This window comes from Arvicola amphibius, chromosome 1 (assembly GCF_903992535.2).
Source record: "Arvicola amphibius chromosome 1, mArvAmp1.2, whole genome shotgun sequence".
In the NCBI taxonomy this organism is placed as follows: Eukaryota; Metazoa; Chordata; class Mammalia; order Rodentia; family Cricetidae; genus Arvicola; species Arvicola amphibius.
The window spans coordinates 159366254-159389683 of record NC_052047.1 but is presented as its reverse complement, the minus strand read 5'-3'; the positions used below and the strand labels follow the sequence as shown (position 1 = coordinate 159389683).

The window sequence follows — 23430 nt, the reverse complement described above, 5'->3', positions numbered from 1 at the left end:
GAATGGTAATAGAATTCAGACAGAGCTAAAGTGAGCTGGATTCAAGCCAAGAAAATAAAATGATCTGGTTTTCACATTTGGATTGCAAGGTAAAAAAAAAAAAAAAAAAAAAGGAAAAGCAGCTAATCTCCTCTGTATAACATGCAAGCCCACACTGCCATAGCTGTGTGTGAGGTACAGAAGCTCAACCCTTGCTTTTCCTGTCCGTGTGAAACCTTTGAGGAAGCCTTCACTCCTCTGGGCAGCAGTCTTATGAATTCTACAAAAAGTCCACAAGCAAAGGTCACTTGAGACCTGATGCTCCCTCGGATTTATAACTTGGAGAATGTGAGAGCTCAACAGTTTATCCCTTCACCTACCCACCCCAGGTTTTTGGTCTGGGTGTTCACTTAGCATATTTAATTAGTTTAAAACGTCGGTCAATTAAATAATTTCCATCTTAATCCAGAGTGAGACTGAGATGGGTGCATACGGTACATACACAGTGGACTTTTAGGAGATACATGCATGACCTTGAGGTTCTGAGCCGTGGTTCACCCTTAAAAGCTATACTGCTTTGAATGGAGTCAGCTTCCAGTCATTTGGTTTATCCAGGCAATTATTTGAAGATGAATGGTAACAGGGGTCTGGAAACATTGAATTTAAAATTAATCCTTAATTCTTCTCTACCCGCTTTTTGAGTAGACTGTTGTCAGGGTCTAAACTTCCCTCACTCTTCTTTTTCAGATCACTACTGATCTAAGGCAGCGGTGCACGGACAATCATACCGGGACGTCAGCCTCAGCCCCCATGGCTGCTGGCATCATTGCCCTAGCCCTGGAAGCCAAGTAAGCCTTGATCTCTCTGTCTTCACTGGTGACAAGCCCCCACCTCTAAGAACACTCTCCCTTCCCCTATAGAGTAGTCCTTAGCACAATAGCCCAGGAGATAACTTCCCATGCCAGTGCTTAAATTTGCAGTGATCTGGGCTTTCAGGCATTTTTTTTTTTATTGGTGGGAATAGTGGCTCACAGCTGTAATCCCAGCATTTGGGAGGTTGAGGTAGGAGGCTCGCAAGTGTGAGACTAGCCAGGGCTACATAACAAGTTCTAGGTCAGCACAAGATCCGTAACAAAGGATATATCATGAGACCCTGTCTCAGACTAACAAACAGAGAAACAGAACGACAAATAAGTAGCACTCGTTCAAAGAGAAGTGTGGGGTTTATATGTGCTTTATAAAGCAAGCCGTGCCATTCCTTCATTATGGAGTCATTGGCTGCAATAGTCTCGTCCTACCGGTCTTTCTGTCCAGCAATGTTTCTGTGAGCCTAAGCCAGGTTACTAATACCTCCCTTTCTGGTCCCCTTCTCTATAGCTCAGCAAGGCAGCTCAGAGTCCAGGAGAGCAATGCTATCACAGATTGACTCAAAAGAACAGGATGATATGTCAAAGTCACATGTGGCAGGACCCCACAGATGTGGATAACACATCTCCCTCAGCTCTGCTCCTGGCCCATCTAGTCAAACTGTTCAAACCAAGGCTCCATAAGCCGTTTGCATGTGACACCTCCTCTTGTCTCAAAGCAAGTGGGTCCATTTGACATAGCCTTAGAAAGCCTTGTACAGATGTAAAATCCCCGCCTCCATCGCAAAACCCAAAGTGTCCAGAAAATCTGAAAGTTCTCTTGTAAATTTAACACCCAGATTTATTTGAGAAGCGGATTCCCTGCTATTTTTGTCTGTCTTTATCCCACACATTGTGAAGACGCCTATCTTCACTGCGTCAGTGTTCATGCAGATAATGGTCCCCGGGCTCAGCCCTCACCAGAGGTTTGATATTATACCTGCAATTAACACCATTTCTGGAAACACATTAATGAGTTCCACACACATTTAATCCAAGGATTTTTTTTTTTAAGGGGGATTTGAGGGTCTGTTCTCTGAGGTTCTCCCTGTATGAGGATACTAAAAAAATAGAACAGGAGTAATGGCATCAGCATTTTCCAAAAGGAGCCTTGCATTCCTCCCCAGGGAATGATGCAAAACTCTTCTACCTTGTTGAACCTAAGAGTGCAGCACTAGCAGATGGGAGGGGGTGGGAGGGAGGAAGACGCATGAGACGGGGAAGCGTGGGCCTTGCTCGTAGAATGGGCTAGTTCATTCCCAATAGCCAAATGGTTCCTCACAATTCCTAGCCACCTTCTTGGTAAGGAGACAAGAGCCAAGGTTGATGCCGTCCTAATACAGCGTGTCTGCCGCATGTAAAACCTTGCACTGTAAAAGGAAGGGAAACACTGCCTCCAGATCTGGTGTCATAGGTTTTGGTGGCCACCCACCTAAACCTTGTCATTGGATGGTATCCAAGTTCCCATGAACCTTTGAGTTCCTTTTTGACAAGACTAGATGTGAAGTCAGTTTCAGCACACCCTATCTCTTAAGGTGCTGGACATTTGGGGTTGGCAAGGAACCCCTCTTACTCTCTGAAATTCTCACTTTACAGCTTTTCTCTCGGTGTTCTGGCAGCAGAACCAAGTTAAGTGTCTGCATTCCTCAATTTGCTGGATCTGAATAGGATGTTGGGGTGAAAAAAAAGATTTTTTTCCTGAAATTCTAGGTGGTTTCTCTGGAATATTTTCCTATCCATGAAATATTGAAGGGAAATAAAAACCCGGAATTCATCACCCCCTCACTCCCACATAGAGACCAGAATCTCAAACTCAGACTTGGTCTCTCGACACATAACTGCTGTTGGACACGCTGAGCTGAGTCTCAGTTCTTCAACAAACTACTGTAACCCTGTTTTTCCAGCAACAGTTCTTTTCAACACCATTTAAGACAGCCATGCACGATCCTCATGGTAAGATAGCCATGCACGATCCTCATGTTAAGATAGCCATGCATGATCCTCATGTGAAGCCCCCATCCTCCCACTCAGGGACACAGGGTCCTCTGGAGGCTACAGAACACATACAGCTGTCCTCGATTTTTCCATGGTGAGGATTTCTTACCATTCGTTCCTGCCAAGTTGTCACAAGTATAGGGTAACCTAGATTCTCCAAACACAGGTTACCTGGAAACCACTGTACTTTTTAAGTTTTAGCAAGCCATTTCAATCATGGACCTGTAATAGTGGTAAATAAAGAGTCTGATTAAATGAGAAGGAATAGGTCTTTCCCTGTAACTCTATTGGTGTGACCTACGGGCCGACCTCTGCCTGTAAGTGAAGCTGAAAATGACAGGAGAGAGGTCTGAGGTGTCTAGGAGTGGGTCAGTTGTGGCAAGAAACCAGCATCAGAATAAGCACTGGGGTCGGAGTTGAGCAGAGATTATCTGAAAGGAAGAAATTGCAGAGAGGAGCTCAAATAACAGTGTACCGAGGCTGCAATTGCTCTCCAGCTAAGCCTGGGCTATGCCTAGCTCATTACCCACTTCCTGAGGCTCTCGCCTTGCAGTCTTCTCTTCCACTCAGTAATGATGGGCCTTGGCATTTTGATACACAGCTTTTACAAGTGCAAGCCTTCGGTGCCCCCCTTGAAGGGAAATGGGAGAGGAAGCTCAAGCAGATGGAACCACGGCTTGCAAGGCTGTGCTTCTTTCCAGGTGCTCAGGCTGCCCCCACAGAGCTTGCTAAGCAGCAGATAGGCTGGGCCTTCAGATCAGCATGCAGCGAGCATCCCTGTTTAACCACAGGGCCCCTTTACCCCTAAATGCAAAGATCATTGTGTTGCTAGCTTGCTATGTCCGCTTGGTGTAGGAACACAGAGGAAAGCGCCAGTCCTCAGCTTCCCTCAGCCTGCCTCCCCTCTGGGATTTGTTGAGATCTCTAGGAATATGAGTCGTGTTATTGATAGTAGAATTTCTTCTATTTGCCTCGGCTATGAACAAAGAGGACAAATACAAAAGAGACTCCGATTAAGTTTAAAGTGTACAGATCTCTGGTCCAAACTTAACAACCATTGGATCGTAAAATAATTTTTCTGTGATAGCTCATACGATTCCCTGAATATCATTGTTCTTCTGGATATATAAACCTTGCATTGTAACAGGTGCTTACGTAAAAAACCCATATATCCTTGATTGAAAGATCAACTTCTGGAATGGTTGAGATAGCTCAGTGGGTAAAGGTACTTGCCACCAAACTTAAGGACTTGGGTTCAATCCCCCGGGCCCATATGGTAGAAAAGAAGAACTAACTTCTGTAAGTTACCCACTGACTTCTATGGCCATGTGTTTCCCCAACACGCATAAAACAAATAAGCAAATAATAAAATACATTTTTTTTAGAATTGGGAAAAAGAATGGAGAATCATTGTCTGTTTCATGGGTTCACATTCATAGATCCCATCAACCACATTCCTAAGTTCTTGAGAAAAAGATGGAATCTTTACTAAAAGCACATGGACATGTTTTTCTTACTGTTATTCTCTAAGCAATGCAATACAGCAACAGCTGTCTTAGCATCTGCACTGCCCTAGGTGTTAGAGTCATCCAAGGATGAATACAGCATGTGGCACTGTACCAAGGTCACTGCAGCACTGCATCGTTTTATAGAAGGACTTGATCATCTGTGGGCTCCGAGGTTTGCCTAGGGTCCTGAGGCCGGTGTGCCACTGAAATGAATTCTGTTCCCAAGAGAGCATGATTCCTACTCTGGCTCTTTCTCCTCTTTGAGAATCTTGCCTCTCTGGTTAAGTAGGTGATTTCTTCCCTGTTCCCTTTGACTTCTAAAGCCTATGAATGATTTTAAGATAAGTGGAAACACCATCACCTTACAAGGGAGAAAAACTGACTTTTGTGTTAAAGACTTCATGGCTCATTTACCACTTCAGAAAGTTTATGGTATGCCAGTATTTGAGATTTTGTAGCTTCAAAATAATTCCATGGTTTCTCAGCTGGTCAAATAGGGAATAGAGAGTCAGTAAATGCTAGGGAACTAATTGCAGCGGAGGCCATTATTAAAAAGGATATGCTGTCGTGAAGCAAACCTGTAGAAGTTCAGGCTGGAGCAAGTGTTGTGGGGAGTGGCCCTCTGCTAGTGTTCAGTGGTGAGTGTACAGCTGTTGTCGGCTAAGCCATCTGGGATGCCACATCTGCAGGTGTCTGCATCAAGCTCAGTGCTCACCCAGTGCTCCATGCTCAGAGGACAAACAGCGAAAAGGGCATGATAGCAAACGGTGTTTCCTGCAAAACAGTTTATGAAATTAGGAGAACTGACATTCAGGAAAGTGAGTGCTTGGAGCAGTATGTTGTGTTTTGCTGAAAACTGGCATGGCGAAGTAAAATATCAGCCATTAGCTCATAGAACTCAAAAGCTGTGCTCACCATTGCAAAGGATCCGTCATTGGAAGAAGGGAAAAGATGCATTCAGCAATCAAGAAATTTTACTTTATGTAGTGAGTGATAAATAAGAAGGATCGAGTTAGGTAGGAGCTTCCAAAATTTTTTAAGATATAGGGGTTATGTCTAGAGAGACCCTTCCACAAATCCTTGGTTTAAAGTATCCAAAAGCCTTTTCCTCAAATTTAATCTCTAAGTAGGCTACAGAATAACTTACTTTGGATAAACGCAATACATCTAAATTTAAACTTAGAGAATAAGAAAATAAGTATACTAGAAATATCCCTGGTACATAGTAAGCCTTGACAGTTTTAGTGCCTTGTACACACATGTACACATGAACACATTGCCAAATGGGTTCATCCACTTTATCCTTATTGTCTGTATGCTATTTCCTATTTCCCCTGGTTTTTGGAATGTGTCATATAGGTACATATGAAGCACATACAGACTATAGGATATTCTAGATTGTTTAGCTAATAATTGTGGTACTGATATTTTCATGCGTAATACTTCATGATTGAAACTTAAATTCATTGGGATTAAAGATTATGCTTTATAATCTTTATTTATTTTTAGATAACAATTATATTAAACACTGGGGGAAAACCTTAAGGCAGTATAGTCTATACAAAGAGAATTGGGTGGAGCTTGATTAGGCGTTGTTTTTGTTTTTGTTTTTAAGTCATTAGCTATGAAAGCTAAAATTTCACCAGGGAAGTAAATGTTCACTGGCAGATATACACAATCCATTCATGAAAGCTAAAACAATACTCAGAGGAAGGACTGTGGACATGGTAAGACATGGTTGAAAATAGAAATGACCAGTTGATGATTCAGGGTGGGGCGGTGCTCTCTTTTGTATCCTTTGCGTCACCTAAGCAATCCATCTTTAACAGGTGGATTCCTAACAAACACAGATTCATTCATCTATTGAAAGAGTCTTGTTTTTCTACGCGAGAACTGAGTCCTAAGTCAACTGGCAGAATAGCTTACTGACATGTATGTCATTTTCACTCTTTGGGTCCTTCAGTTGATGTTTGTTAGTGGCTTTTCCCTCCTTTGCTTACTGTGAGTCGCCCTCTGAGCTCCTAAGGGAAGTCCTTCCACCTTTGGTCCTGAGTGGGAGAGATCATGTCAGAGCCGGGGTGGCCCAAGTGTGAAGAACGGCCACAGAGCCAAGGCATGAGTCACTCCGTCTGCCCTGACTTTGAAATAAACTCCTGACTAGTCTTCTCTCAGGAGATTAAACAATCTGCAATTTTCATAATTTAAAAATCCCGTCCATGCTGGTGTTCTGTAGTTCCATCTTCTCCACCACTGTGTCTCTGTCTCCCCTTTCCCCGCAAGCTATCCTGTTGGTGTGTAAGAAAAAGAGAAGGCACCGCCCTAATGTGTGACCCACTTACTGTAAGTTACCTGAGGCTGTTGAGACCATACCTGGAGTTTGTGACAGGCTAGCCCTGAGCTTCCTAGATCCGAATGTAATCAAGAGAGATTGTACAAGAAGGACTTGACGGCCACAAGCATCCCTAAGTACCAGGATTAGCATCTGGGTAATGCGACCCTGTAACCAATCTTATCTTTTATTGTTGCTGCTGTCATCTTAATTAAAAACACATTTCACTATTAACTGTTCTGTTGGGAATTTTCCCCAGAGCCACATTAAGCTGTATGAAATGTGCGGTAACTTGGGAGCACAACAGTGTTTGATTGTGGAGGGAGCATCGGAAAAGACATACCCACTCTTGGGGGTTTTTGGGGTTTTTTTTTTTTTTGAGAGTTTTACTTCACTTAGAAAACCCATCCATGTTCAGTAAGACATACAGACACAAGAGCCGATTCTGTAGCTGACAAAGACAAGAGACCAGAGCCTTGCGTCCTCCCTTTCTGGTTACTTAGGAGTTTCAGGCAGATTGGAATACTGTATTCAGGCCTGGAATTCAGCTGAGGTCCCTGGCATGAGAAGGATGCGTGAATTAAAAGGCCATCAGGAGGGAGAGTTGACAAAGTTTATGGGGTTAAAAGCAGCACACATTTCAGCCTGAGACTGAGCGGACAGAGTAGGGATGTACTGTCCTGGATTATTCCCTATAGTGAAATAATTGTAACCAGACACACGAAGCAGTTACCACAGGCCTTCTGCCAGGACTGTGCATGAAAATAGCTTTGTTATGTCTACATACACACAGACAATACATGCTGTCCTCTAGCACTTTTCAAGTTCAAATTATATAGAAGCCAATTTTCCCTGGACTTGCCTGACTCGGTGCCTTAAGTAACAGTTTCAAACAGGATGATTTCCAAAGGTGTCCATTAGGACTGGAAAAGCCCTGGTCAGCAGGCTCATTCACTTGGATTATCTTGAAGGTTAGGCAGTGTTTCCCTTGCCTTCCCATAGAGGAGAAAACAGTACCGTGTTAGAGACTTGAGCTGCTGCAAAGACCAACTGAAGACAGACTTTTCAACACGACACTTCCCTGCCTCTTTTTCATAGCTACATTTAACTGTATTTTTATGTTTTTCACTGAAAATATGTAATTCTTATTATTATTACAATATTTTCAGATAAGAATGATAGCAATCATCAAACCTATTCCTTGTATCACTGATCAAATCCCATTTCTAAGCAACCAAAACAGTAGGAAAGTCTTCGTTACATACATCCAATATGTGGAAGGAGAAAGATATACTATTTGGAAAATTCTAGATGGCTTCAAAGAGAGTCTGGTCAAAGTAAGAGTAACAGAGAGAGAGAGAGAGAGAGAGAGAGAGAGAGAGAGAGAGAGAGAGAGAGAGAGAGAGAGAGAGAACAAAGTACATTTCATTCAGGAAATATATTAGATGATATATCTTAAGGAAAAGGAAGAAAAGCAGGCTAACTTCTAGTTGCTTTGCTGAACTTAACCTGGTGCCATTTATGGAAATAAATATACTTTATTGTTTCCCATGGGATTTTGGGAATTCTAAGAAGCATAAAACCTACTGAGACAAGATGCCTTGCAATGAGAACTGTGGTAAATGCCTTGGGCAATTATTGACTGAATTTTGTGTGCCAACTTCCACAGCGGTTATCCTGATTATTTGTTAATCCTCAGAAAATGCCTACCACTGTGTTTATAAATGCTGTAAATGACTGACAGGTTACTCTTTCAAGTGAAAAGCCGTGAATATGGATTTCTTTGCGTTATAAATTGCATGCCTACTCCTGTGTTTTTTGATACAGCAGGATACTAGCAATCAATATTAACCCTTGCTCGGGTCTTAGGAAACCCACTCATGTCTTAATGAGTTTTAGGAAATGTGCAAAATTTAGTATTTTAATTGACTCTCTTAGAAGGTTTTGTATTTTCCTCATTCATAAAAAAAAAAAAAAAAAAATTGTCCGTGGCAGTGCCTGTGGTTAATCTCTAAGGACTAAAAGTCCATTACTTCGCGCCATTGCTGCGACTTAGTCAGTTTCAGCAAAGCCTATAAAGAGACATTCCTATGATGGCCCATCCCTTAGCTTCATCAGGTATCACTGAAGACTCTGTCTTGAAACCCACTTACAATTCAACTCTGCTTCTATACCAGGTGTTCTTGGGATGAGGTATAACTTTTGTTCACTTAGGTTTTTTAAAGAATTTAATGTGTAAATACTGTATTTACATCATTTCTACCCCCTTCCCTATCTCCAACTTCTTCTATGTTGCCACTCCCTCTTAAATTCATGACTTATAATTATTGTTAGATACATATTATTACAAATGTGTGTGTGTGTGTGTATGCGCGCACATGGGTGTGTAGCTAGCTTGCTGAATCCATTTTGTGTTGCTCATATGTACATGTTTAGGGCTGACCCTTTGTGATTCCATAATCTTCCAGGGGAGATCAGCCCTGGAGAAGGCTGACTCCCTCTCTCTAGGCATTTATTGCCTATAGCTCTTCATTAGGGGCGCGACCTTGTGAAAATCCCACATCCTTGTTTTCAGCCAATCTCTTTTGAGATTTTATGGATACAGCTTCCCTGCATTGTCTAGAAGACAATGCTGAGCAGTAGACATCCTGACCTACGATTCTTAAAATCTGTTTTTCATCTCACCCATGATTTTCCACGACTCTTAGGTGAATGGGCTTTGTTACCGATCACAAATCAAGAGGGATTTTGTTTGTTGGTTTAGAAACTTTTATTATTTTGTTTTGCATTTATTTGTTTGGCTTTTAAATTTCTTGCTTTAATTAGATAGTCTCATATCCCAAACCGTCCTTGGATTCATTTTGTAGCCCAGACTGGCTTCAATCGCACACTACCCCTGCTACAATCCCAGAAGACAGGCATGCATCACCACACCCAGATCTAGGCTGACTTTTTGAATCAGTATTGCCTATGCCTACACTGCTTTAATGTATAAATTTTACAAGGTTGTTTGTTTCATTCATTCTGAACAGAATAATTGGTCATGTGGACATTAGGGCATAATTATAGTAATTAGCTCACACCATGTTTGTATTTTTTAATTCTCTTTTTATAAAATTTTAATCATAGTACATTTTTATCAATGTGAGAGAGGAAAGGAAAAAGAAAATATAAATGAAAGATGGAAAAGCAGGTCATTCATAGTGACATCAAAAAGTTAATTACATCATTTGTCATCTCGAAACTCCCTTGCAATGTCCCAGAAGTCTATGAAGTCTGGCAGTGTCACTCCTGACCACTGAAGATCACAGCACAGATGGCACGTCCCATATGTGAGATCAAGATCCTTCTTGCCGTTGACCACACATGAGTGTGTATAGAACAGCAAAGGAGAAACAATAAAGCAATGAAACATGAAAAGTGAGTCCCTCACTTCCACCAAGGGGCTGTTCTTGGCCAGTACTGAGCTGTATTCTTGATTACCAATCTCACTTAACCCCCCCGCCAAAGAAAAAGCATCAGTCCAAAGCAGGTGTCACTAACCATATTTCAGATACATAAAATGAGACTTAAAAATCCTTAGAGAGTAAGTGGTAGGTCTAGAAAATAAACCCAAAGTCACGTGACATTAAAAACCCACCACATCCCTTTACTGCTCTAAGCAAGCGTATGACCTGGTTAACAAATGACTGTTACAGCTATAAGGGCTGTGAGTTTGGGGAAAGGAGATAACATTCTGAGGAAGCCTCCATAGAACAAGAGTGACTTGACATACACTTTAAAAGTCAGTGGACATGTGGCTCATGGTGCATATTTCAAAGCCCCAAAATGATTCAGATCACTGAATTGCACATGAACCATCAATCACAACAATAAACCCCCTATAGACAAAAGAATCAGCGTCTTACACTAGCCTAGTAACTAGCAGCTTAGTGGGGAAATACTGCGTGTACACAGAGAGTGAGTGTTGACAGGGAGGGAGGGGGAGAGGTAGGAAGGAAAACAGAAAGGAGGGGGCCCAGAGGGGAGGAGTAAGAAAAGCAAGAAGTTTTCCGGCTGCTATTCAGAGGTGGGTACAGGTGTCTGTTTCAGAGTGTGCAAAATAGTAGACTACCATGCTATCAAGTTTTGTTTCAAGTCTGAATGTTGATTGTATCAAGAAATACTTGTTGAGTTGTTCTTGCTACTGTAATTTATTTTGAAAGACACTTTCACAAGTCTGAAATGGTAAATATCTTACAAGTCATAGTTACAAATGTATACCATCATCGTATTGATGCCATTGAGCCCAGGCCTGTCACTGTGCAAAGAACTGGAGAACCTCTGAGCAAACATACATGATCCATGCGGATAGTGTGCAGGGTGAACACATGTGTTTGGTTCTGAACCTAGCTCCTGTATACCTATATTCCTATTAACAGAAAAAGATACTTATGCCTGGTGTGGAGGGAAATAGGTATGCCAAGCGTGGTGTGGTGGTACAAGGTGATTGCAGATTAGAATGATAAAGCCATCAAAGACATCATCGTATCCATGCTGTGGCTGGAGTTAAACGATAATCCAAACTCACTTTATCTTGGCCATTGTCTTAGCTGGGATTTCTATTGCTGTGAAGAGACGCCATGGCCTTGGCAACTCTTAGAAAGGAAAACATTTCATTGGCACTGGCTTACAGTTTCAGAGGTTTAGTCTATTATTGTCATGGTGGGAAACATAGAACACATTCAGGCATGGTTCTGGAAAAGGAGCTGAGAGTTCTACATCTTGATTCACAGACAGCAGAAGCAACTGTACTGTGCATAGCTTGAGCATAATGTAAAACCTCAGAGCCCTCCTCCACAGTGACACACTTCCTCCAAGGCCATGCCTCCTAATAGGGCCACTCTCAATGCAGCAAACGTTCAAACACAGGAGCCTATGAGAATCATTCCTATTGAAATCACCACAACTGTATGCAGCTTTTATTGTACTGTTTAGTGGTCACATTAACTACATTTCACCTACTTCATCTGCTGGTACTTGCCATCATGGCTAAGACTTACAGTAAAAAAAAAAAAAAAAAAAAAAAAAAAAAAAAAGCCAAATAGTGAAGGAAAAAGCCTTTAAAACAACCTGTTTGTCTGATTGAAAACAGGCTGATAATTACTGGCATCACTTCAAAGATTGAAATTGTACATCAAGTTGTACAAATGTACCAAAAGACTGATGCATTTGTCAGTGGGCATTCTAAATGTCTACAATATTCAGCATATAACTGGGAATTAAAGAAACAAAGGGAGAGACCGAGGAAGTCCTTAAGGCAAGAAGAGGTGCCCTCTTCACAGCTCTGGGTGAACCTTCTCACAAAAGCTATGGGAAACCTTTACAAATCACCTCAGAGACAGTTGCCCACAGACAGCTTCCTGGAGAGAGTGCTGGATTTCTACTTCCCGCTCAGCACTTAGGTGCCCTTGGAATGGGTATTTAATGGCCTCGCTTTCTATAGCAGATGTGTTCAATTTTATAATTTGTATTGTGTTAAAACTCTCAATTACATGGGATCCCAAACCTGAAATGTGAAATAACTGTTATCAGTTTGTCTGGGAATTGTATAACATTGGAAGGTTGCCCAGAGAATTTCTGGTCTGTTGGGAAGCATTTCACTGAGCGTGCTCCAGGAGAGCAATAAGGGAATGGGAGTTGTTTAAGAACAAAGCTGTATTTGGGGAAAATATTTTTAAAGCAAGTTGTCCATTGTTGTGCATGTAAAGTTGTACATGCAAAGTTGTATTAATAAATGTTGGGATGAAAACTTACATTGAAAAATAGTGCATAAGTCTTTGAAATGCATTAGACTGGGACTTCGTTGTATATGAATGTGTGCCTCACTCTTTCTCTCTCTCTCTGTTTGTGTGTGTGTGTATGTGTGTGAAAGAGAGTTTTAATTAAAATGTTTAATTAGCACATGTAGAATTAGATTTTATTTTGTTATTTTCAAACACTTGTTTTTATTAATTTACCTCCCTGCTTCTTCCCCTCCATCCACATGAACAGCCCCCAAGATGTGTCTTTCCAACCACCCGTGGCCTCCTTTCTTGTCATGTGTCTTCCTGCCACCAGCCCCTTCCTTGCTCTTGTTTCTTACTCGTGGTCTTGCTTCTAATTTCATAACCTACACCTCCCGTCTTCCCCCAACCCCTCCCCCCCGCTCACAACACCCATATAAACGTGCTAAGCTAGGATCACTTATGATACAGCACATAGGAATTTTGTCTTTCTGAACAACCTCACATAATTGAATGCTTTCCAGCCTCATTGATTTTCTTGTAAATTTCCTATCATTTTTTTTCACAGCTGAACACAATTCTATTGTGTATATATTTGCCACACTTTCGCTAGCATTCAGGTGTGGATAAGCACTGAAGCTGGTTCCATTCTTTTTCTATTGTGAGTAAGGGAGCAGTAAGCATGGATGTGTACCTGTCTCTCTGGCAGGATAGTGTCCTTTGGGCATATGCCCCTGAAGAGTTATCTAGAGTGTTCTAATTTTAATTACTCAAGAAGTCTCCTTACTGATTTCCGTATAAGCTGAGCTATGCTAGTTTATACCCCCACTAGCAGTGAAGAAGGGTTCTGCCTTCCCACACCCTCCCCCACTGTGGTTGTTGGATTCCTTGCTGTTAGCCATTCTGACTGAGAGCAGATCAAATCTCAAAGTAGCTGTAATTTACATTCCTCAGATGGCTAGGGATGTTGAATACTTTTCAAGGTGTTTCCTTTGAGAGCCATCTGTTTGTTCCATTAGTGCATGTTTTGATTGGGAGAGTGTTTGTTCTTTAAGTTCTGCTCTTCTTTTTGTACTCTAGATGCTTACCTTCAGTCTGCTATGTAGCTGGCAAAGATGTTCTCCCATTATATAGACTCACTGCTGGCCCTGCTGAGAGTTTTCTGTGCTGAGCGTAAGCTCTGTAATTTCATGGAGTCCCATTTGTTCGCTCTTGGTGCTGTTTTCTGTGCTATTAGAGTTCCATTCAGAAAGTTCTTACCTTAACCTGTACCTTGTCGTGTAGCCTGTGTTTTCCTCTAGCAGTCTGAGTGTTTCAGGCTTCAAATATGTTTTTAGTCCACTTTTGTTTCTGTACTGAATGGGAGCTATGGATCTATTTTCATTTTTCTCAGGATGGATATTGAGTTTTTCCTGCACCACTAGTTGAATAGGCTGTCTTTTTTTCAATTGCGTGTTTTTGACAGCTTTGTCAAAAATTAAGTGTTTATAACTATACAGGTTTATTCCCGAGTCTTCTATTCTATTCTATAGGTACACTTATCTGTCTTTACCCCAGTTCCATGTGGTGTGAGAGTCTCTTTTTTTATCAGAGTGGGGCTGTAAATGCCCAACGGTTCCTTCCAGTTTGTCATTGTTATGTCGGGAGCACACTAGCATCTTCTTTACCACTGACAGATGCCCAGAGGAGCACTGCCGTGGCTTCCAGTGTTGTTATCAATAAGATGATTATCACCAGAGTGCTGACATAGTCTTTAAAATAAATGTGTCGTGTCATCATGTATGGTGGTTTATAAGCATATTTATGTATGTGTTTGCATAATACATATATGTGTGTCTTCCCTATACAGTCTATTTTGGCAGCTGTTTTTAGGCTTGAATGATGGTGTAACTATGAATACTGTATAGGAATACTGGGCTCAAATATTCTTAATGTTCATAACATTCATTTTATCATGAAAATATTTCATGATTTCTTATCTTTAACTTGCTTGCGTGTTACTTTCCCTTCAGATCCTAGTCACTTCTTACCTCCCCTTCTGATAATCATATTTTAAACCCAACTTTTTAGCAAAAAATAATGCTTTATAAATTAAATACATGGTGCTTCTTATTGCCTCACTTTCCACCTTATTTTTTTTGAGACAGTCTTTCACTGATCCTGGAGCGCACCCATTGGCTATATTGACTCGCCAATGAGTCCTCAGGATCCTCCTGTCTCCACCTCCCAATACTAGAATTATAGGCTCTCACTGCCATACCCAGATTTTCTGTGCAGGTACTGGGGTCTGAACTCAGATCCTCATGATTGTATGCTAAGACATCTACTAGGCCCTAGATCTGGTTTTCCCCTTCAAGAATATCTTCTGAATTATTTAAGTCTTTTTATATTGGCATAATAAAGTCCTGGAATTATCTTTAGTTCTATATTTTGGGAGTAGAATTAGTTTTTGAACAAGCAAATATTTGCTTGTTTGCTGCTATAATTTATGTCTTTATGCTTATCTCTAACGGAGCTACCTCTTGTTCCTTTAGGTCATATGTCATATCTGAATACTTTGGTTTTTATCTGACAATAGGATTACTTATCTCTATTCATCTGTGATGAATTTTTCATGTCTGCTCTAATTGGAAAGTGTTAGGCACAAGCCATTGCTGGTTCGGGTTTTAGAGCCAGGCAAATTCTAGTTCCAGTTTGCCTGGGCAGCCTTGAATAGGTGGAATCTACTCCTTTCTTGAGTTCCAGTTTCTTCACATGGAAATTTGTGACATTTGGCACTAGTATTAAGTGAATTTACATATATAGAAAGCTCAAAAGTTATGGGAGCATAATATCATAATATTTTTCTCCACCATACCAGTCAGTCATGCTGTGCTAAATGTCAGGGCAACAGTAGTCATTCTTGTAGGTGTTGTTTTTCTCTGGGGTATTTTCAACCTTTTCCACTTTCAGCTGACATTCTGCTTTTTTGTGTGTTTCTGGTTGTGCCACTTCTTACTTCATCAATGCTTCATTATGAAGGAAACGAAGGTGTTTTCTTAGTATTTGTTGAGGTTTAGCTATAGTTTCTCATTTGCACTAGATCTGTTAGCATTGCTTCTTAGAGTAATGGGTTTCTTCATCTCTGCTTATATTGATGTAACGATTATTTCTTTAGTTTACTGTCCATTTCCTTTTAGCATATTTTACTTATGTCTTTTTTAAGTGGGATTTATAGTATATAGTGGCATCATTTCCTCCTCACCTCTCCACCTGTGGGGTGTGTGTGTAGATGTATGTGTGTTTGTGTGTTTGTCTGTGTGTGTGCACGTGCATGCAAATGCTCTAACACACTGAGTCATCCCCTCAGCCTGTTAATACTTTTTATATAAACAAACTATCGTCTTTCTGCTGAGATAAATGGATTAAATTCTCAACACTACTGTGGTTTCCTCAGCTAATTCATCTTCTCGGTCTTTTATTCAATGATCTTGATGCACAAATGCATATGATATCTAATAGCAAACTTTTAGACAGCGCCAGTCTTTGTGATAGGTTTGACCGGTGTGTTATTTCGGTAGTGGTTTTTTGCTTTGCCCTAAGATGCAATGTTGTTGTAGATAATGCTTTCTGTTAAATTCATTTTGTGGGGAAATTTTGCCTACTCTTGAACTTGGGGTTTCATATTTTAGGTAGTTTATAAAATTAATAATATAAAACCAATGTGTTTTATAATAGCGGAAGTATTTGCTTGATTTCCTGTTTTACAGAATTGGGTACATTCGCTGATCTCATCTACTTATCCTCCTGTCTCTCATACTAGAATCTGCATTTCTGTAACAGGCCGTTCTACTTTATTTATTTCCTATCATAATTTTTCCTTTCTTCTCAGGAAATCTGCAGAAGCAGTTATTGAGTCTTCTGCCTCCACCAGTTTACTTTCAAGTTACCCTCAGGTGTGCTCTAAGGATAATTATACCATCAAGCTTTTAGTTTTGGCATAGATCTTCATGGGTAAATAAGCTTTGAGGCATTAGAGTAGTTTGTTTAAGTTCTCAGAGTACATGTGTGTGGACAGGTTAGTGCTGGTCCTCAGGGTACATGTGTGTACACAGGTTAGTGCTGGTTCTTAGGTTACATGTGTATACACAGGTTAGTGAAGATCCTCGAGTACATGTGTGTACACAGGTTAGTGCTAGTCCTCGGTACATGTGTGTACACAGGGTACTGCAGGTCCTCGAGTACATGTATGTGGACAGTTAGTGCCGGTCCTCAGGGTACATGTGTGTGGACAGGTTAATGCTGGTCCTCGAGTACATGTGTGTAACACAGGTTAGTGCTGGTCCTCAGGGTACATGTGTATACACAGGTTAGTGAAGATCCTCGAGTACATGTGTGTACACAGGTTAGTGCTGGTCCTCAGGGTACATGTGTGTACACAGGCTAGTGCAGGTCCTCAAGTACATGTATGTGGACAGGTTAGTGCATGTCTTCAGGGCCCATGTGAGTAGACAGGTTAGTGCAGGTCCTCAGGGTATATTATGTGTCTTCTGCTCTCACTAGTGAGGAGCGGGCCTAGTCTAAACTCTTGACTTCTTTACTTTCAGTAGAACAAGTTCTTCTTCACTCTCTCCTAAAACTACTTTCCAGGAACATCTTAAGCCAGATCATGCTTTGTTTGGGCTTATTATTTGTTTCTTAATAAAATCATTCAGAATTTTGTCTTTTTATTTATCATGAAGTTTATACATTTTTATGACTGACTCTTAATACTTCCTGAACTAACTTGGCCTTTCCAGCCTACCTTGACTTTGGTAACCTACAAAGCCCACTGGTATCATGGAAGCCTGGGCTGGAGAGGACAATACCTGGCTTCAAATCCCTGCTTTAGTTCTTACAAGTTATTGGGCTTTGAAAAGGTGTGAAACCCTTCAAAAGCTGAGTGTCCTTATCTGTAGAAGGGAATTAGGGGTGCTTTCTGTCCCGGGGGTTATTTTACACACATTGAATGAAGAAGCCCCCAGCACAGCACCTGCTGGAGGCAGTCAGTCATCAGAGGAGAGTTAGGCTGCTTTCTGAGGGTGGGTTTCTGTTTTCTCACCCCCAAATCTACAGCCCCATTTTCCTTTTCATCTTTCCTATGAAAGCATGCAGGAAGTTCTCAGGTTTGAATTCCATTCAGTTTCCCACAGGTTCATTCTGTCATCTCACATCAGTGTAGATTAACCCCAACCCAGTCCCTGCTCTTCCTGATGCCACCTCACACCTTCAGTCTGTGGTACTGTCTCCCAGCTCACTCTGGTTCTCAGTGGATCCATTTAATCTGCAAGATGTGAGGCAGGAGGGTTGCACTTAGTGCAAGGCAAGCCTGAGCTACATAGCAAAACTTCTCAGAAAGAAGAGCGACACACCAAATCTTCATGCCAGGTATCAGTTCAAAACTGCAGAGCCACCAAGACCAACAAGCATGGTGTCTTCTTTGTGTTCCTTAAGGAAGCTGCAGCACTAACCGCAGTTTCAGCATCCCAATGCATAAAATGCAAGAAGGCAACAGGAGAAAAGATGCAAAGCCATTGTCTCTCCCATCACTTCAGCATAAGCATCTTTATAATACCACAAGACATCTTATGATAGATTTCCATTAGTCTTTATTAATTTGTTCCTGTGGATGTGTGTAATATGTAAATTTATTTAAATTGTGTGTTTGTTTCCATTGATTTACAATAATTGGAAAGACTGCCAAAGATTGATATAAGTCAGGAAATGTATAATACATTCTGAAATGTATAATAACATTTACTTCAAATTCTTGGATATAAAATGCTTACTGATTTTCAATCAAGTTTAAAATTAAAATTGAATATTGAGAAATCTAATGGAAAATGTGCTTCTAGAATGAGCATATAGAAAAGCATTGCTTATTTTTTATTTTTACATGAATTTATTTGGGGGTAGAGAGGGTCAGGGAAGCATGCCACAGTGTGTGTGCGTGTGTGTGTGTGTGTGTGTGTGTGTGTGTGTGCATGTGTGCATGTGCATGCACACCATGAGTGTGTGTATTCATGCATGTATGCAAATGAGAGAACACCCTTCAGGACTCAGTTCTCTCCTTCCACCATGTGGATACCATACATCAAACTCAAATTGTTAGTCTTGGTAGCATGCACCTTTACCCAATGAGCCAGCCCACCAGCTGAAAAGAATATTATTTTAATCATTTATGTGCAACAGGAAAAAATTGAAGAAATATTTGTAAAGTAGTTGAGAATAACAGCAGTAACAATGCAGGCTTGTTGGCAGAGACTGCTTGTTCATTCCCAGTAGCCCAGACCCAAAATAATAACATGGAAACTATATGAATTAAAACACTGCTTGGACTATTAGCTCAGGCTTCTTATTAACTAACTCTTATATCTTAAATTAACCCATTCCTATTCTTTTATATTTTACCACAAAGCTCATAGTTTACTGGAAAGGTTTCAGCTAGTGTCTCTCTCCTTTAGCGGCTACATGATGTCTCCCTGACTCTGGCTTCTTTCCTCTTTTGTCTGCTTGGAATTAAGACCTTACTCTATTCTGCCCTTCCATAGACCCAAAGCAGATTCTTTATTAACCAATGGTAATAAAACGTATTTACAGCATACAGAGGGAAATCTCACATCACCTCCCCTTTTCTGTCTAAATAAAAAGAATGGTTTTAACTTTAATATAGCAAGATTACATACAACAGTTACCAAGAAGGAATTATAGTTGCAATATTTAGTCCATTTACATTTGGCAAATTAAGGAAAATACTCTATCATCTTTCCTATCTTTGTGAGTCTAAAGTTTTATATATAATCTATCTTTTATAATCATAACTATTGTTCTTCAATGCCATCAAAGACTCCAGAAGGATATAATATTACCTAAGTAAACAAGAAGTGCATTGTAAGCAACTTCCAAAACTCTAGAATTGACAGAGACATCTCACTGCCTGGACAGTCATCCAAAGCTCTTCTGTAACATTGGAACATCCATTTTCAACCTACAGTTCCCTAATATCCAGCAGACTTTTCCATGAAGCAGGAACTTTCGAAGACAGTTCCACCAATATTGGCAGTTTGTCAGTCACTTTCTTCTGTGTCCTGCAGAATGTCTGGCAGACTCTTTCATGAAGCAGGAACCTGAAGGACTGTCTCATCTTTAGGCAAGTTCAACAGTCATCTTTCAGTTATACAGAATACATTGAGCAGTCCCGGCAAGAGCATTTTCTTGCCTAAATGTCTAAGCAAGTCCATAAGGAGCCTCTTTAATGCCCATCATCCTCTTGAACTAATTGGTGCTGCCAGAAGCAGATGTGTCTATTGTCATGAAAAGTCTTAAGTTCTTAAAACATTTTAAATGTCATATTCTTTTAGTTATTGAAGGATTGAAGAATAGCTATTCATCTAAAATATATCTCTGTACATTTAGAAAACCTAACATCACTACAAGCTTGACTATTATAGATGCCTATCTATTAACCTGTATTTTATAATTATACATTACATTTTTAAATGAACTGCACAAACACAGAGCATTAAACAAGAGCAGAAATACAGATAACAAAATTGACCTTAAATTTGTATCAGTAAACCAAGATCCATACCAATGCAAAATATTCATCTCTATAGCATATCTCCCTTTAACTATTTAAACAAACATTTATAAACAATCATTTGGGGAATTTTGGAATTGTTCTCTAGACTACTTCCTGCTGATTGGGGGCACTGTCAATCAGGTCTTTTATAGGTCATATGTCCATCTCAGCCTTCAGTCCTGAAGCTGTTGTGGATATTGGACCACCTAGGCCATCACTTTGGGGGGGTTTGTTTGATCAAACCATATTAGCCTGGAAGGAATCCACAGGTTTTCATCCTCTCTGGAGACAAAAGCAGAACCTCTTTTCCAAAGCAAAATATCCTTAGATTCATTTTGAATTCAAGATACCTTTAAAATGTATATGTTGGTTTAGCTTAGCAGCACGTACAATGAACTATCTTTCTGTACTTAGTTCATTCACAGTCAAAAAGTTCAAAGAAAACACAATAATATACATAATCCAGACTCTGTGTATTTTCTATCTTTACATGGCTTATTTTTTTTACTCCTTTAATCTTTGACTGCCTGTACTCTGTCTCTTTAAAGATTCTACATTTTTATAACTGTCTATATTCTTTTTTTCCCTCTCTCTCCCAAGCCAACATACATTTATTCAACACTGTGACCCGTTCAGAGGTCTTTTTTTATCTGAATTTGTCTTTATTACATATCTGTAATTGTTTTTTGACCAGGAACCCTTTTTTTAAAATGCTAAGCAGGCCTGACTAGGACCAATTCTGCAACCCTGCCTGTTGCCTCCACCCAGTTCAATATGGCAAAGACATGTTCACTGCCTCTGAGAGCCACGCACACCACCCCAGCTCTAGGGTCTCAGTGGGTCTATGTCACTTTTAAGCAATTTGTAACACATTATTCACAGACCCCATTTAAGTGCTTGGCCTCCTGAAATAGCCAGAGCTGTTCATGCAACTAGCACAAACCAGGAAGCCCTCCCCTAAAGAAGCTGTGCAGCCCTCACTGCCAATGCAGAGTCAGGAAGACCTCTCTTTTAGGAGCTGCAGCACCCCTGCTTGCTGCCAGTAAACAGCCCATTGAAAAAAGAAAAAGAAAATGTGGTTATCAAGAAGCTGTGGTAAACTCTAGAATTTAGCATACAGAGAGAAATAGCATACAGAGGGGAACCCCACATTACAGGCTGGTGTGTCAATTCGAGGCAGAGCCCTTGCCTAGCATGTACAGAGGCCTCGGTTCCATCTTGGCACTTCCAGTAATTATTAAGATGTGCATAACTAAGTTACAAGTGCTACAAATATCTGAACTCTGGAGAAAATACCAGAAGCCTTTGAACCTGACAGTTGAGTTAATGAGTAAATGCACCTGTAGCACCATCCTAATATTTAATTCCATAAAGCTCTCTGATAACAAACCAAAGAGCATCCCTCATCCTTTACCACATACTTGTCAGTGGCCAGCCGGCAAGTGTTGGAAACCCCACAAAGGCTATGTACAGAGTAGGCAGACAGCAGATTTCTCGGCATAGGAAACAGCTAGCTACTCCATGGTTACAGAGATGGCTAAAATGAAACCTTTGTGACAGATCTCAGTCGCATTACAATATACCAAGTGCTAAATTGTTTTACTATGTGTTAGAGGACTTTAAACATTTTTTTATTTTATTTATTTATTTATTTATTTATTTATTATTTATTTATTTATTTATTTTTGGTTTTTCGATACAGGGTTTCCCTGTAGTTTCTAGAGCCTGTCCTGGAACTAGCTTTTGTAGACCAGGCTGGCCTCAAACTCAGAGATCCACCTGCCTCTGCCTCCCAAGTGCTGGGATTAAAGGCGTGTGCCACCACCGCCCAGCTCTTAAACATTTTTTTAAACCTGTGATGAGAGTATAGGAACCATTATAGAAAATGTAGTTTGATTACATGAGCCTTGCCAGGTGCTCATGTCACTCCATCCTTTTGAGTTGGTCAGATACGGTAGGATGACTCCAAAAGTCGTGGCTGACTGTTGCTTTGGGGATTTTGTTTCCCGGGCACTTTATTATATTCATTATTCCAACTCTTGCAGCTGCATTGCTGAATAAATGGTTCTGTCTCCGCATTAAAGCAGAGGGAACAATTTCTCCCACCCTCATTTACTTGAAGACTATGCTTATTATTTTGTAGAGCAATTTGGGATAAGAAATTAAAAGGATAGATGTGTGGATGTATTCTGCAGGCCTGAGTCAATGAGCCTCAAACTGTGTGTTTATTCATGCCATGCCTGAAGACAGAAGATGACCAAGAACTTTGCATAGGCTCACGGGGATCAGTTTAGTTAGGACATGATTATAGTGTCACATGCTTCCTCTCTCCATGGATTCTAAAACTTGATGACAAAGATGAGAGGCAGATCGAGATTTGGGGTCATGGGTTGAACAGAGATGCCTTCGTGCCTTTGGAGTACTCTGGTTAAGGATGTGAAGGCATCAATGGAAACCTCAGCATCATGACTTCTTGGCTGTGAATACTGTTTCCTGTTACTGTTCCTTGCCATCTCCAGGTTTAATTGCTACAATCATTTATTCAGCAAAGTATGTCAAGGAAGAAGTGACTGTTGAGCATGCAAACTGTAACAGTGGTCTGTGTGTAGAGCTATAGGAAACATAATTGGTCTTTTGGGTACAATAACAGATAAACTCATTGATGAAGTAGGGTTTATAGGGGTGAAGGTTGTCTTGGGGTCCATGAGAAAAATTTCCACCATGTGGCAGAGGCCATCTTCTTGCATGTGTTTTGAAGCCAGGTTTCTTTACCTTTGGTTAGACTAGATTTACAGAGCCTGGGAATGGTTTCATTACCGAGAGAAACAAAAAAACTGCCTTGGTGCTTGTGAGCTAGTGTGCCTTTGATCTTTTCTAGTTTTGTTCAGGTATAAATGGATCATGCATAGCTCAACAGGGGATTCCAATACAAATCATGAGTCTAATGTTGACATCATTCTTTTCTACACTACAACTTGATTTTAGAGCTAAAACTTTTTAAATGTGTGTGCATGTGAGTGTGTGTGTGTGTGTGTGTGTGTGTGTGTACGTGTGTGTACGTATGTGCTCAAGTGAGCACATTTGTGTGTGTGTGCGTGAAAGCCAGAGGTCAGCCTCATGTTTCACTTCTTAGGCGCTCAGCCTCCCTTTTGTGGGAGACAGGGTCCCAAACTAGCCTTGGACTTCTCAAGTGGGTTAAGCTGACTCACTGAAGAGCCCCAATAATCTTCCTGTCTTTGCCTCATCAGTGCTGGGATTACAAGTGCACACCAGTGTGCTCTGCTTGTAGGCATAAGACTTCTGAATTAAAGTTGAACACAAAACAAATGCAACCTTCTAGAAGGTGGAG

At 40.6% G+C, this 23430-nt stretch overlaps 1 protein-coding gene across 1 annotated transcript in view; it reads left to right on the top strand.

Moving 5' to 3' along the window:
- Positions 1-23430, top strand: part of Pcsk5 (proprotein convertase subtilisin/kexin type 5) — a 418647-nt gene that overhangs the window by 212647 nt on the left and 182570 nt on the right. Inside the window, 1 exon segment of the mRNA XM_038321071.1 lies at positions 727-827. Within this exon segment, the coding sequence (XP_038176999.1) occupies positions 727-827 (101 nt within the window).